General features: G+C 33.5%; 1 protein-coding gene and 1 long non-coding RNA gene across 2 annotated transcripts; both read right to left on the bottom strand.

The window, feature by feature from the left end:
- Positions 1-6,063: 6,063 nt before the first annotated feature.
- Positions 6,064-10,355, bottom strand: LOC140013078 (uncharacterized). Its single transcript, XR_011820157.1, has 2 exons — positions 9,874-10,355; positions 6,064-6,441 (listed from the first exon to the last, which is right to left on the bottom strand). It is a non-coding gene; the product is annotated as an uncharacterized lncRNA (long non-coding RNA).
- A 1,400-nt stretch (positions 10,356-11,755) lies between these two features.
- On the bottom strand, positions 11,756-13,347 carry LOC113705622 (probable sarcosine oxidase). The gene has a single exon (XM_027227534.2). The coding sequence runs from the start codon at positions 13,145-13,147 to the stop codon at positions 11,936-11,938; it is 1,212 nt and encodes a 403-aa protein (XP_027083335.2). The 5' UTR covers positions 13,148-13,347; the 3' UTR covers positions 11,756-11,935.
- Between the last annotated feature and the right edge of the window lie 325 nt (positions 13,348-13,672).

The following is a 13,672-nucleotide window of genomic DNA, read 5'->3' as shown; positions in this document are numbered from 1 at the left end:
CCTGAACCAAAACTAGTAAGAACCCCAGTGAATCACAGACCAAGTGAACAATACCAGTATCCAGACCAAGCAGAAACAGAGCCACAAAAAGCTAAAGAAGCGACACAACCAAAATGCAGGAAAACACAATAATAGAAACACAGCCAATCGAACAGCACAACAAAAGGATTAGGAGACTTAGAAAGACAGCACAAAGCTACTACTACTACTACAAAGGAAGATGTCGCCTGGAAGCAGAACTTAGATCAATGGAGAAAAGATTCTGGAATAGAAAACGATCGCGCTAGAAGCTATAATCAAGAAGCAAGCTCATCCGAGCTCATCAGAGCTCGAATCCAGCTTGAGAACTTAGCTCGCAGAAGCCACAACCAATACCTCAATCGGGAACAGGACGACAAAAACATGATAATCAAATTATTCCACCGAATGCACCATTGAAGCACCATCAATGTGGATCAAAATGGAAAAATAGCTTCAATTTGTTTGAATTGTATTTGTTTTTTGAAGGTTGGAAATAAGAAAGTACGGGAAAATTGAATTTGAAAAAGTAACTTCAAAACACCTGCTAAAGGTGAAGTTGGCTCCCTACTTAGAGAGAGAAAGTAACCACCTACCGGAGGGACGTTCTATCACTTTAATTGAACTTAATCTTATTTGACAGTTTGCAACAAATAATTATTCATATGTAAATCTAATATTGGATTAAAGATCCAACAATCTCCTACTTGAACTATATGTGTAACCTTATAATTATGTTTTGCAATTAACTGTATGAGTTCAACTTTACTGTCATTACTACAATGTATCTATAACCAATTCGATCCATCAATCATACCAGCATAGGATCAAAGCTGCCTTTGTTACAATTTCGTAACTCAACTCATCAATAGTCATATATATTGAATGACATAAATCATGATATGGATGTGTAGCATGAAAATTTCATGTAATGTGATCAAAACATGCCTATTTCCAACTGGTCCATTTTAAATTTTTATGAGATCAAACCATACCAAAGTCAGAGTGTAAATAAATCCAAACTTTATTTATGCATAAGATAGTCTTAAATCATTAATAACCGAAAAGTATCATAAGTGCATTTAAAATAACAAACTCCCACTAAAACTGTACATCATTTAATAACATGACACCTATACGAGTACTTTGCTCATGAAATATTTTGAGTGGCAATCCCTTAGTAAACGGATTTGTAACCATAGAGTTTGTTTCAATATACTCTATCAATAACTGTCCACTCTGTACTCTTTCTTTAACAGCTAGAAACTTGATATCTATATGTTTAGATTTTATCGAACTCCTATTGTTATTGGAATATAGGACTACTGACTTATTGTCATAAAATAATTTGAATGATCTTTCTATACTATCCACTATATGTAATCATATGACAAAATTTCGCAACCAAATTTTTTGATTGGATGCCTCATAGCAGGTTCTAAATTCGGCACCCATAGTAAAAGATGCTATAAGAGACTGTTTAGCACTCTTTCAAGATATGGCACCCCCAACTAACAAATAAATATACCCTGACATCGACTTCATAGTATCTTGGCATCCAGTATAATCAAAATCAGTATACCCAATGATCTCGAGTTTATCTGACCTCCGATATTCAAGCATGTAATCTTTTATTTTTTGTAAATATCGTAAGACCATTTGATTGGTTTCCAATGATCTAATTTAGAATTACTTAAATATCTACCCAACATTTCAGTAATGTACGCAATATCCGGACACGTACATATTTGAGTATACATTAGACTCCCTACTGCTGACGCATAAGGAATCGTTTGCATCTTTTTTTCCTCAAAAGCATTCTTAGGACACTAGTCGAGAGTAAATTTGTCTCCTTTAGTCACAGAGGTGTTGCCTGATTTACAATTTTGCGTGCCATATTTTTTTTAAAAAATTTCGATATTATCCTTTTGTGATAGTTTCAAAATATCCCGAGAACGATTTCGATGTATCTGTATGCCTAACACAAAAGATGCATCATCAAGATCTTTCATTTCAAAATTCTTAGTCAGAAATCTCTTAGTTTCATGCAATAGGCCCATATTGTTGTTGACAAGTAAAATGTCATCAACATACAATATCAGAAAAATATACTTGTTCCTACAGAACTTATGGTCTATATAATCATCTACTAAATTCATCTCAAAATCAAATGAAATGATCACTAGATGAAATTTGAAATACCATTGTCGAAATGTTTGTTTGATCCCATAGATGAATTTTTTAAGTTTGCAAACCATATTTTTTGGATCTTGTAATACAAAATTTTTTGGTTGCACCATATAAATTGTCTCATTAATGTCACCATTGAAAAATAATATTTTTACATCCATCTGGTGTAATTCAAGATTGAAATGCGCCACTAATGCCATGATAATTCTAAAAGAATTCTTCGAATAGACCGGAGAGAAGGTTTCTTTATAACCGATACCTTCTTTTTGTGTAACTTGCTTAGTGACAAGACGAATTTTGTATCTTTTTACATTGCCTTTCGAATCTCTCTTGATTTTAAATATTTATTTACAACCAATGGGTTTCGCACCTTCTGGCAATGGAACAAGATCCCAAATATCATTGTTTTTCATTGATTTAATTTTCTCATTCATGATATCGATCCACTTTTAAAAATTTGAACTTTTCATGGTTTGATAAAATTTGATTGGATCATCTTCCATCAATCCAGTGTCGTCCTCATGTTCCTAGAGAAACACAATGTAATCATTTGGTATTGTACTTTTCCTTTCTCTAGTGGATCTTCGTAATAGCACTGGTTTTTCGAGAGGAAGAGTTTGTTCTTGTATAATATTTTATTATTCGATATTATTTTGATTCGTTATGTCATGATCAATATCAGGAATGGGATCCTGAACAAGATCAATAACACCTATGAGAATATTGACATATCCCTCTTTAAAGACAAGGTCCCTTATTGTATTTTCTCCCCCAAACTCAACATCTTCAAAGAACCGGACATTTCTTATTTCGAAAATCGATTTAGTCGTGGGATTATAAAACTTGTAACCCCTGGATCTTTCAGAATATTCAATAAAATAGCAACTAACCATTTTTTAGTCCAACTTCTTTTCATTTGGCCTATAAAGTCTTGCCTCAATTGGACATCCGTAAATATGTAAAGCTTTAAACTGGACTTTTTTCCTGTCCAAAGTTCATAAGGAATTTTGATAGTTGTTTTAGTTGAAACTCTGTTAAGGATATATGCTACAGTTTTAAGTGCCTCTTCTCAGAATGACTCTGGTAAGGTAGAATGACATATCATACTTCTTACCATGTCTTTAAGTGTTCTATTTCGCCTTTCAACTACACCATTCATAATAGGTGAACTCGACATAGTGTACTATGGGACGATACTGCATTCCTCTAGGAATTTAGCAAATGGTCTTGGACGTTATTCATCTGAACCGTCACATCTACTATAGCACTCACCACTACGGTCAGATCTGACGCTTTTAATCCTTTTATTGAGTTGGTTCTTAACTTCATCTTTAAAATTTTTTAACACGTCTAGTGATTGTGATTTTTCAGAAATGAGATATATGTAGCCATATCTTAAAAAAATCATCAATGAACATTATAAAATATTGTTGACCATTTAAAGTAGATGTAGAAAATGATCCACAAATATCTGTATGTATAAGTTCTAAGATGTCTGAGGACCTATTGGTTTCAAATATCTTTTTATTGGTTTATTTTCCCTTTATACAATTAACACAATTATCAAAATCTGTAAAATTCAAGGGGTCGAGAATTTCATTTGACACAAGTCTTTCCATTCTCTGTTTGGAGATATGTCATAATCTCTTGTGCCATAATGCAGCTGAATTCTCATTGGTTAATTTTCTCTTTACTCCTCTAGTACTCAAATGCAGAGATTCATTAAATGATGTAATTGTATCAATTAAATATAGATTATCATAGTACATTAAAGAACCAGAATTAACTAATTTTGAATCATGAAACAATTCAAATCCATTTCAAATGAACAAAAATAACCAAATTTGTTCAAAACAGAAATAGAAATTAAATTCCGTCAAAAAACGGTATAACAAATGTATCATTAAAATCCAAATAAAATCCTGTCTTTAACAATAATCTAAAAACACCTATTGTCTCAACTTGAACTGTTTTGCTATCGCCCACGTAGATATATCTTTCATTATTATTAGACTTTCGGCAATTTAGGCAATCCTACATAGGCACACTGATGTGAGTTGTTGCATCAGAATCTAACCACCATGTGTGTCTAGATACCGAAGTTAAATTAATCTCAGAAAAAATTAAATTAAGAACCATACATTTCTTAGCACGCCGAGCGTGATAGTTGGTGCAATGTTTCTTTTTATGCCCTTCAACTCCACAGAAGAAACAACTATTCTTTCCTTGATCAATTGATTTCTTTTATTGTTTCTTTTGTGGTATCGTACCTGCAGCTTCTTTATCCTTTTTTTCTCTTAAGTCCGTTGCTTTTATTATTAGTGGTTGAGACCAGATGAGCACTCTCTATCTGATCTTAGTTCAACCTTTCCTCTTTTTCTACACAGTGTGAGATGAGCTCATTTAGATACCAAGTCTCCTTTTGACAGTTGTAACTCACCTTCAACTGACTAAACTGTATAGGAAGAGATATTCAAATCAAATGCACGAGTAACTCTTCAGAGAGTACCAATTTAAATGCATTTAATTTTGAAACAAGATGAGACATCTGCATGATGTACTCTTTGATATTGTCTTTACCACTGTATTTCGTTGAAACTATGTGTGTCAAAAGCGTACTAATTTCAGTCTTTTTATTCTTGACAAACCTTTTTTCAATGTCCTGAAGGAACTCTTTAGCAGTTACTGTCGTTGTTCCTCTGAATGCTTCTGGAACGGCCTTTTTAATGATTATCAGATACAAGCAATTTGATCTCTCCCACATTTCCTTATCGCTCTTTTCAACAGAGGTACTTTAATCTGTAAGAGATGGGGGAGAATCATCTCTTAACGCAAGGTCGAGATCCATTACTCTAAATACTATCAAGAGATTTTCTTTTCAGAACTTGAAGTTTATGCCATTCAGTATAGGAATGTTATTGATGTTGATAGTAATATTCGCAAGATCATTTGCAACTGAATAGAAACATAAAATAATTAAAACAAGCTCACATAAATCAAAATAATAATAAATTCAAATAATGGTAGTCCCATCTCAAGATATCGATATTCCATTAATATTTTGTCTTTGGACAAAATATTAATTTTAAGTGATATCTTGACACAGTAATAAACACTAACAATAATAACATGTCAAAAAATAAATTTTTCTTTGGGTCAATTTATAATTCACATGTAAAAAATCCGAATAATTATCACATGTTTATTACCACAAGTGCACATGTAATTTTATTAAATATTGACCTTCCTTTGGGCCGATCAATGTTCATAAAATCACAAGTATCCAACTAGTTATATTCTAAAATAAATTGATTTCCACAATGGAGGTCACTTTGGTGACATATTATTTCAATTAATTTATTCTAATATATATATAATCATACCAATATTCAAATTTAAAATTATACAAATTAAAAAAAAATTGATCAAAATCAACTCTGGTCAAAACATAGTCAAACCAGTAACATTTGGTCAAACCAATCAATTGGATATAGACTTATTGGACCAAAAGTCCATATCCATAATTTGATCCAAATTTATCATTCAAGCCCAAAATTTTTTTGAAGTCCATAAATACTTCATAAAAACTATATATTTAGTGGGCCAAATATATAGACTTTGTAGGCTTAAATATTTTATTTAACTTTATTACGGTTCACCCAAATTAAAGAAACCCTAATTTTATTTATACAAATATATGCATGTTTATTCTTAAACAAGAAAATAAGTCAAAGAGTAGTAGTCAAAGTCCAAATACAAGAGAGTTAAATAGATGCAAAAGATTGTCTTTTAATTCAGTTCTTGCATGACATTCAACATGAAGACACAGCCAAACTATTGAAAAACATTGAGCCAAAAAAAAAAAATTCCGTCCAAGTTTTTTTTTTTGGCACATAAAACAACTACCGGATTGCATCGTACCTTGTAACTATAATTTTCCTACTAAATAATCTCATGAACAGAACATTGAAACCAATACAATGAATCAATACAAAGTTGACCCACATGCATTCTATGAAAAGCCAAAACATGCAAATCGATTACATGACTAAAGAAGCCTCTGCGTGAATAGTCCAACGGTAGCGCCTCTCATCGGTGACCCTTAAGGTCCCAAGTTCGAGTCTCCGCTCCGCTGGGTTCCTCCGCGCACTTATTGCGTTCGGGTCGGGTTGGGCGCCGGGCCCGGATCACAGGGGATTAGTCGGGTTCCGTAAAGATTGATCCCGGACACCCCTGTGTCGACAAAAAAAAAACAAAAAAAGATTACATGACTAAAGAAAACATGTAGCATGTGGCCCTATCATGACTTTTACAACCAGTCAGAGAACATAATCTGAAAAGCCATATCATGACTTATGTGGCGGGTCCATAGATTCATAGTCAAAATTGAATGCAATCCGTCATTAACCAAGAGTTTCCTCGTTTGATAACCAATACGCATATGTCAAAAACCGAATTCACGTGACACAATAAATGGAGCAACAAGCCATTCATACGATAGGAACAAACTAAACAATCAAGGTAGGCCAATCCTTAACAAATATCATACAAAAATGTTCTTAAAAAAAAATGCTAAATCCAAATTATTTCCTAATAATCAACCATATCCGGCTCTGATATCACTTATTAGGATGGTAATTTATATTAACGTTTGGTGAAAGCCATCACCTATTAAACCCAAAATCTATATGGCGATTATTAAGAAATAAATTAACAGTAAAATTGCAGAAGCGTACCTGAATTCATATCGACAAACTGATATTTGAATCTCTAAAGATATTGGGGTGGCCTTCAAGGTCAACACGTATTTGACAATTCTTGAGAGAGCCCTTTAGTTTCTCTCTGGTATCTTCTTGACGATGGGATATTAGGGAAGAGCTATTCTGTGGTACTAGAAAATATGATAATAAAAAAAAAATGTGACCTGGGGACCATAACCCTATTTATAGATAACATTCCTGTTACCCTTCGGATTCTTATTTCACCCCATCATAGAAATAGGAAATACCCTTAATTCTCTACACATTAATGGCCCACACCCTATTAGATACATTAAAGCTAAATCATATTTGATCACTTTAATTGGACTTAACCTTATTTAACAGTTTGCAACACATAATTATTCACATATAAGTCCAACGTTGGATTAAGGATTTAACACAAGAATCTCTAGATTTTGTTTAGAAATTTTTGTTGCTTCCCAAGTAACCTATGGAAAACATAGGAATTATTTTCTCTATCAAACAAAAAGAATAAAATGGCCGACAAAAGATGAACGTTGTACATTTCGAACAAAGGTTGCGTGCTTCGTGTTTTCTGTTTATGATAATACAATCAAGTCTGTTAATGCCACTAAGAGTTAGAACTACAGAGTCAAACGATTGATTTAGTGCATCAATCCAAGCTATAATGGCTAATTAAATGCATTAAGACATTCATTTTAAAGAATGAAACATAACCAAGCGGCATACAAGGTTACATTAAATGGTCAGATTGAGGAAAAGTCATAGAGGATTCTCACAGTTGGAAGTTGAATGAAGTGGCGTCTGGCGCGAACCAAATGGCTTACTTTCTCTCCAAAAGAATTTTTCCGCTACTTTTTGGTTTGCCGAAATCTGTTTTATTATCTGAAAGTTTGTGGAAAGCTAAGTTTGCAAATTATGAATCCTGTTCACTTGTATTCTAGTATATATAGGCAAGTAAAGTTACTGCTGGGACAACGTTAAAGGTACAAGAGCTTTATGTAGGCTTAAGAAATTTCTTCATTAATCATTAGTTCCTAGGATTTTTGCTCCACATGTATATAATATGTGCACTTGTATGATGTTTTTAATGAAAGCCCCAAAGATTTGGTTCAGAAAAATAATATTTAGTTCAGAAAGATAAAAGTTTATGGCTGTGAAAAATAATAAATTAAACTAATTGATAATATTCTGATAATTCTTAATTTACGGAAACTATATGAAATCATTCATTTGTAGTTTTATATATTTTTGTTTTACCTTGCCATTTTCAACTGTTAAGTAGCATTTGAACCTTAAATTTGGCAGTAGGGAAGACTCTAAGAGTCCTACCTGGATTTTATGAGTCCTACGTACCACAGGAGTGCATTAAAAGATAAAAAGTTTGTCGGATGTGAAAAGAACAAATTGAAATGAATAAAAATATATTGAGAATTATCAATGTCTTGACGTTATATGAAGTCATTCATTTGTACTTATGCAGGTGCCGAACACTTTCTCTTATCCTTTACATTGTGATAGGTTAAACAATCTCTTACCAAAAAAAAAAAAAAAGATAGGTTAAACAATCCATTTTAGAAGATGCAATGTTTGCTTGACGTGTATGTAATATCTTAGTTGTGTAATTTTTTTCTGGGACCTTAACATAAATACTTAAATAAGAAAAAGTTAAAAGTCCGTGGAAGGTGACAAAGAAAAAATGAAAATAAATGAAGAGATTTTTGGAAATTCTAAATAGTGTCGAAGCCATGTAATCATGCATTTGTATTTTTGCAGGTTCACCTAACATTTCTTCTTATCCTTTCAATAATGACACATAAAATTCCATTTATAAGATCAATTAGGTGCAGAAATTATTTATACCTAGAAATAAAGATATTAGCATTTGTTTGGGCTTTGAGGGGATCTTGTTCTTTCAGCTTCAAGGCATCTATAGTTCTAGTAAAACATTTTTGTAATTTGCTTGAGGCCTGGGGAGATATTCTTTGGCAGTGGCTTGAGGGTTCTAGCTTTTGCTTCTGTTGCGACATATCAATTTTTCATGTTGGCTTTTTATGCCAAGCTGTCTGTTTGAATCCAGGCATGACAGATTCCCTATGCCTTAACGACCAATAATTGCTTAACCAGATGGTAATTGACCAAAAAAAAAAAAAGATGGTAATTGAGTCGATATTAGCTCCATAGTTTCCCACCTACAAATTACAGGGATGGGTTGTAGCTAGAAATCTTATTAAATTTGGTTCCTAAGTTTTAAATGTTGTATATACTATAAAATTAAGAATTAATCTTTTTTACATTATCTATCAGTGTATACATTGACGGATTTGAATATCTTACACATTATTCCAATTTGAATTTGAATACCAAATTTCACACATGTCGTCACAAATTATTGACTCATGATATTTTGACAAATAAAGATCACCATCGCATTCATTCAAACAAATGTATTAATGGCAACAGATGCATATAGCAAGTATAAAAAATGCAAGGGATCTCCTTCCACAATGAAAAATCAACAAAAATAGAACTCTTGAAACTCCATATCTTTATCAGCAATGAAAAACGGTGGTTGTGGGCATATGGATGCAATGTTTCAAACCGCCAATATAAACTGAAATTATTCCTAATCAGGTAAGATGAGTTTACAGATGACAAGCAAAATCACACATTCCAAAGAGCAAAGAAAAACTCCCACAAGTAAACCTTAGGAAGACAAAACTCTTGCTAGAAAAACCTGAGGGAAAAGACTATCCTTAAAAAGTTCTAGGATACATTAAACTTGCATAAACAAGAGATAAATCCATAGAGAGAGAGAGAGAGAGAGAGAGAGAGAGATCTACATAAGGCTCGATTTTCAATGGTTTTTTCGTGTCTGATATGAATTCAAATATATAAAAGAAAGTGATAACAAAGAAGTTACCCTTGTCACATGAGATCCAACTCTCCATCTTGCTCCTCAATTCTTCATCCAATCTAACTACAAGTACAAGATAGAAAAACTATACTAACTATACTATACTAAACTAATGAATTAAGAAAAATTAGTGAAAACCACATTTTTTTGGTAGTGTCTCTAGCCTTCCAAAGTTATTAAACAAGCTCAACAAAGACCCTATTTATAGAGAAATTCAAGATCAAGATGAGTTGTTTCTCATTGGCAAACTTGTCTCTTAAAATCACCAAAAGTTGTTTCTTGAAAACTCTATGCTTGCTTGCTAACATCTAGCCGGATTTCTTACAGACAAATTGGTCAAAAAATTTGTGTGAATAGAGCACAAGTTGCAGAATAAGTTGTAGCCAAAAATGAAGAAAACGTGACCTTAGAAAATGCGGGCTGAGGTCATGTATTACCCCACATTTTGTCTCTTTTGCAAGTTTTCTCCTTTCTAGTTAGTCTTCAACTTTGCTCTGTTTTTGTACCAATTTCAATTGATATTTTCTCGATGATAGAGGCTAAACTAACTCTTGTACAAAACATAGAAATTGTAGCCCTTTAGTTGCTTTCCAATGCATCAAGAATCACCCGATTTGGAGTTTTGTAAACTGATAAATGATAAATATACCCTTGACTAATCAAAAATCTGTTTCAGCTTTCGGCAATAAAAATGACCAACTGTATTTAGACTTTTTGACTAGGAAAACTCATGTACTGAATTTTGCTATCTTCATAAGAAATGGAGTTATATGCTTCAAAATGATTCAAAAATTACCTCAATCCAATACTTGTAACTCAAGATATAGCTGAAATACCAGCATGTGTCAACCTTTTTCCCTTTTATACTAAGTTGCATTTCATCTTTTGCACTTCATACTCTTTAAATCACTTCAATTCATCAATAATTGTCCAAATATCTTCTCAAATCACTCCAATTGATGATTGAATCATTAAATCCTATAAAAGCATGAAGTTTTCACCAATTTAATCTATAGAAATGTAATTTTTGATATTTAAACCGCAAAATGCATAATTTACTAGAAATCTAGTTAATTAACTATAGAAATAAATAAAACACGCCAAAACTAAATAATAAAACACATTTAAATCACACAAAAATGCACACTTATCAGTTAATCAATCGATGATGACACCATTGGAAGACCGATATCAAAGGCTAAGCATGTAAGTTTGTTACATTTTGTGCCCAAAAGAGGTAAATTTACATTTGGGGGCAGTTGTCTATCAGCAGAGAATTAGTCAGGTTAAGTTCAATTGAATCCATTAAACAAGAAAATGAGTAATAGTTGGGCCATTAAAAACCCGGAGGTTCTACTGGATTTCACTAAATTTTTTTATTTTTAAAACAAATATTTCAGGTTTTCTTAAATTTTTTAATACAAAAATGAATAAAAAAATGATAAAATTTTTTAACCAGAATTGAACAGATAAAACTGGTTAAATTGCAAATCGGAAGCTGTTCCGGTTCAATTTTTTATTCAGGTTTAAAAACATTGCATATTTGTGAAAATATCAAAGAAAATGGGGTGAAGATATCTAAAATATTAGGATAAAGAGATAGAATAGTGATAAAATTAAGAAAAGTGGTGATTGAAAATAGTCTGAAACTTTCAAAACCGTATCATCCGAAAAGTGGTGATTAACAATAGTTTGAAACTTCAAAAGTAGGAAAAGTGCTGATTAAAAATAGTCTGAAAAGTGCTGATTAACGATAGTCTAAAACTTTCAAAATTAAGTAATGTGATGATTAACAATAGCCTGTACCATTCCTATCTTCCGAAGGAAAACAACAATGAGAGAATAGCAGATAAAGGACAGTAAAACATGGGAAAGCACAAGAGAAAGATTACTTAAATTAGCATGTTGGACTAATATGGCGAGTGGAATCAGTGTTATTACTGGTTGAGTGCATGTACAATAGATGTCTCAAAGTTGAAGCAATTCAATCATCGTAACTCAAATATCTGACAGGAACGACACAAAAATGGTATTCGCTTCAATCATTCCTCAAATCAACCGAATCGACTTAATCGTCAAAATCCTCATGATTTCCTTCTGAGTTTCCCTCAAACCTTTTTATATTAAAGTGCTTCATATCCACATCTTTTGCTTGCATATCTATAGCAAGGTCAGCCAATATCCTCCCAATAATTGGTGCCATCTTGAAACCATGTCCTGAAAAGCCTCCAGCAACCACAACATCCTTCCCAAATTCTCCATCCAAGTAATCAATCACATAATCCTTGTCAGGGGTCATAGAATACATGCAAGATTGTGTCAAGACAGGTTCGCTGGAGTCAACGAGACCACCAAATTTGCTTTGGATCCATTCTTTTGTTGCACTAAGCGTATCAGGCGATGCAGACCAAGTTCTCTTGTCTGGATCACAGGGATGGCCACCGTCCACTAATATTTTGAGCAGTCCTGGGAACTCCAAAGATGGAGTGCCAAAGATGTGAGCCTCACCATAGCTCGAAAAAGTCGGAAAACCACTTTCAATCGTGAACTCAGCCTCATGCCCTTGTTCTATTTTCCAGTAGTATACAGTTATTTCCTGGGGTTGTATAGGTAGAGTTAGACCTGCAACTTCCTTGACCAATTTTTTCATCCAAGCTCCAACTGTGACAACACATTTTTTCGCCCAAAACATTTGACCATTTCTGGTGCTGACCAAGATGGCATCTTTGGAAGGATCTTTCTTAATATCTACCACTTCCATGTTGTCTCTAAGGCTTGCGCCGTTCTTCATTGCAAGCATTTGAAACATTGAAACTGCCATGGTTGGCCTAATAACGCCACCATGCTCAATCACCACACCAATCCAATCCTCAGTTAATTGAAACTTGCCGGAGAACTCTTCGGAAACTTGGTTATGGTTGAGAACTTGAACAGGAACCCTGTTTTTCTGGCAGCTGGATATGATGGCCTGGAGGGACTTGTCGTATGATGAACCCAAGTCAATTTGGGAAGTCTTGAAGTAGACCTTGTAACCAGCTTCTTCTTCGGCTTCTTCCCACAGTTTTGCTGACTCTAGGACCATTTTAGGGTAGAAATCTTTGGTGTAGGTTGCACGGATGGTTCTTGATTCACCATGGGAGGAGCCTCGATGGTGCAAGAAATCGAATTGCTCAAGCAGGAGTGTCTTCTTGCCACGTTTAGCTGTTTGGTAAGCTGTAGAACTGCCCATAACGCCTGCTCCAACCACTATTACATCAAAAATTTCAGTACAATTTTCCATCCCTTAACTTTTGTAATTCACCAGAGATTAATGGAGTTGCGAAAGCTACTTGATTAGGCTTCTCTCTCTCTTTCTTGATGCTCTGATGCTAAAAAATGGCGAACAAATTGAGGAGGAATGCCCCAAGAATGTGAGTTGGATTCGTATTTATAAAATTTTGTCATAAATTAATGTACTTGACCTTTTTTTAATAGTTGAAAAATGATAACATTACCCTCTTTACTTAACACGCCCTTTCTACGAAGTTTCCTTTTAATGGTCTTCTTTATAAGAATTACTTTGTTTTGGTCTTTCTTTATAAGAGTTGACCTAACAGGAAAAAAGATGTATTTTCTACCCTTCCTTTCACTTTCGTCTGAACAAAAATAAACGTTTTCCCTTGAATCATGGACTGTTTGTTAAAACAAATTATTACTATGTTTTGATTATTTCTTTTTATATCGACAAACCTGGTTTTGATGCGTGCATCTGCGTACCTTCTGCGCTTCTTCCTTGCTTGTGTCGGTCGAATATTCGAGTTTAGAA

This window comes from Coffea arabica, chromosome 8e, assembly GCF_036785885.1.
Source record: "Coffea arabica cultivar ET-39 chromosome 8e, Coffea Arabica ET-39 HiFi, whole genome shotgun sequence".
In the NCBI taxonomy this organism is placed as follows: Eukaryota; Viridiplantae; Streptophyta; class Magnoliopsida; order Gentianales; family Rubiaceae; genus Coffea; species Coffea arabica.
Note: the sequence above shows the minus strand (reverse complement) of the source record. Positions and strands in the feature narration are given on the sequence as shown.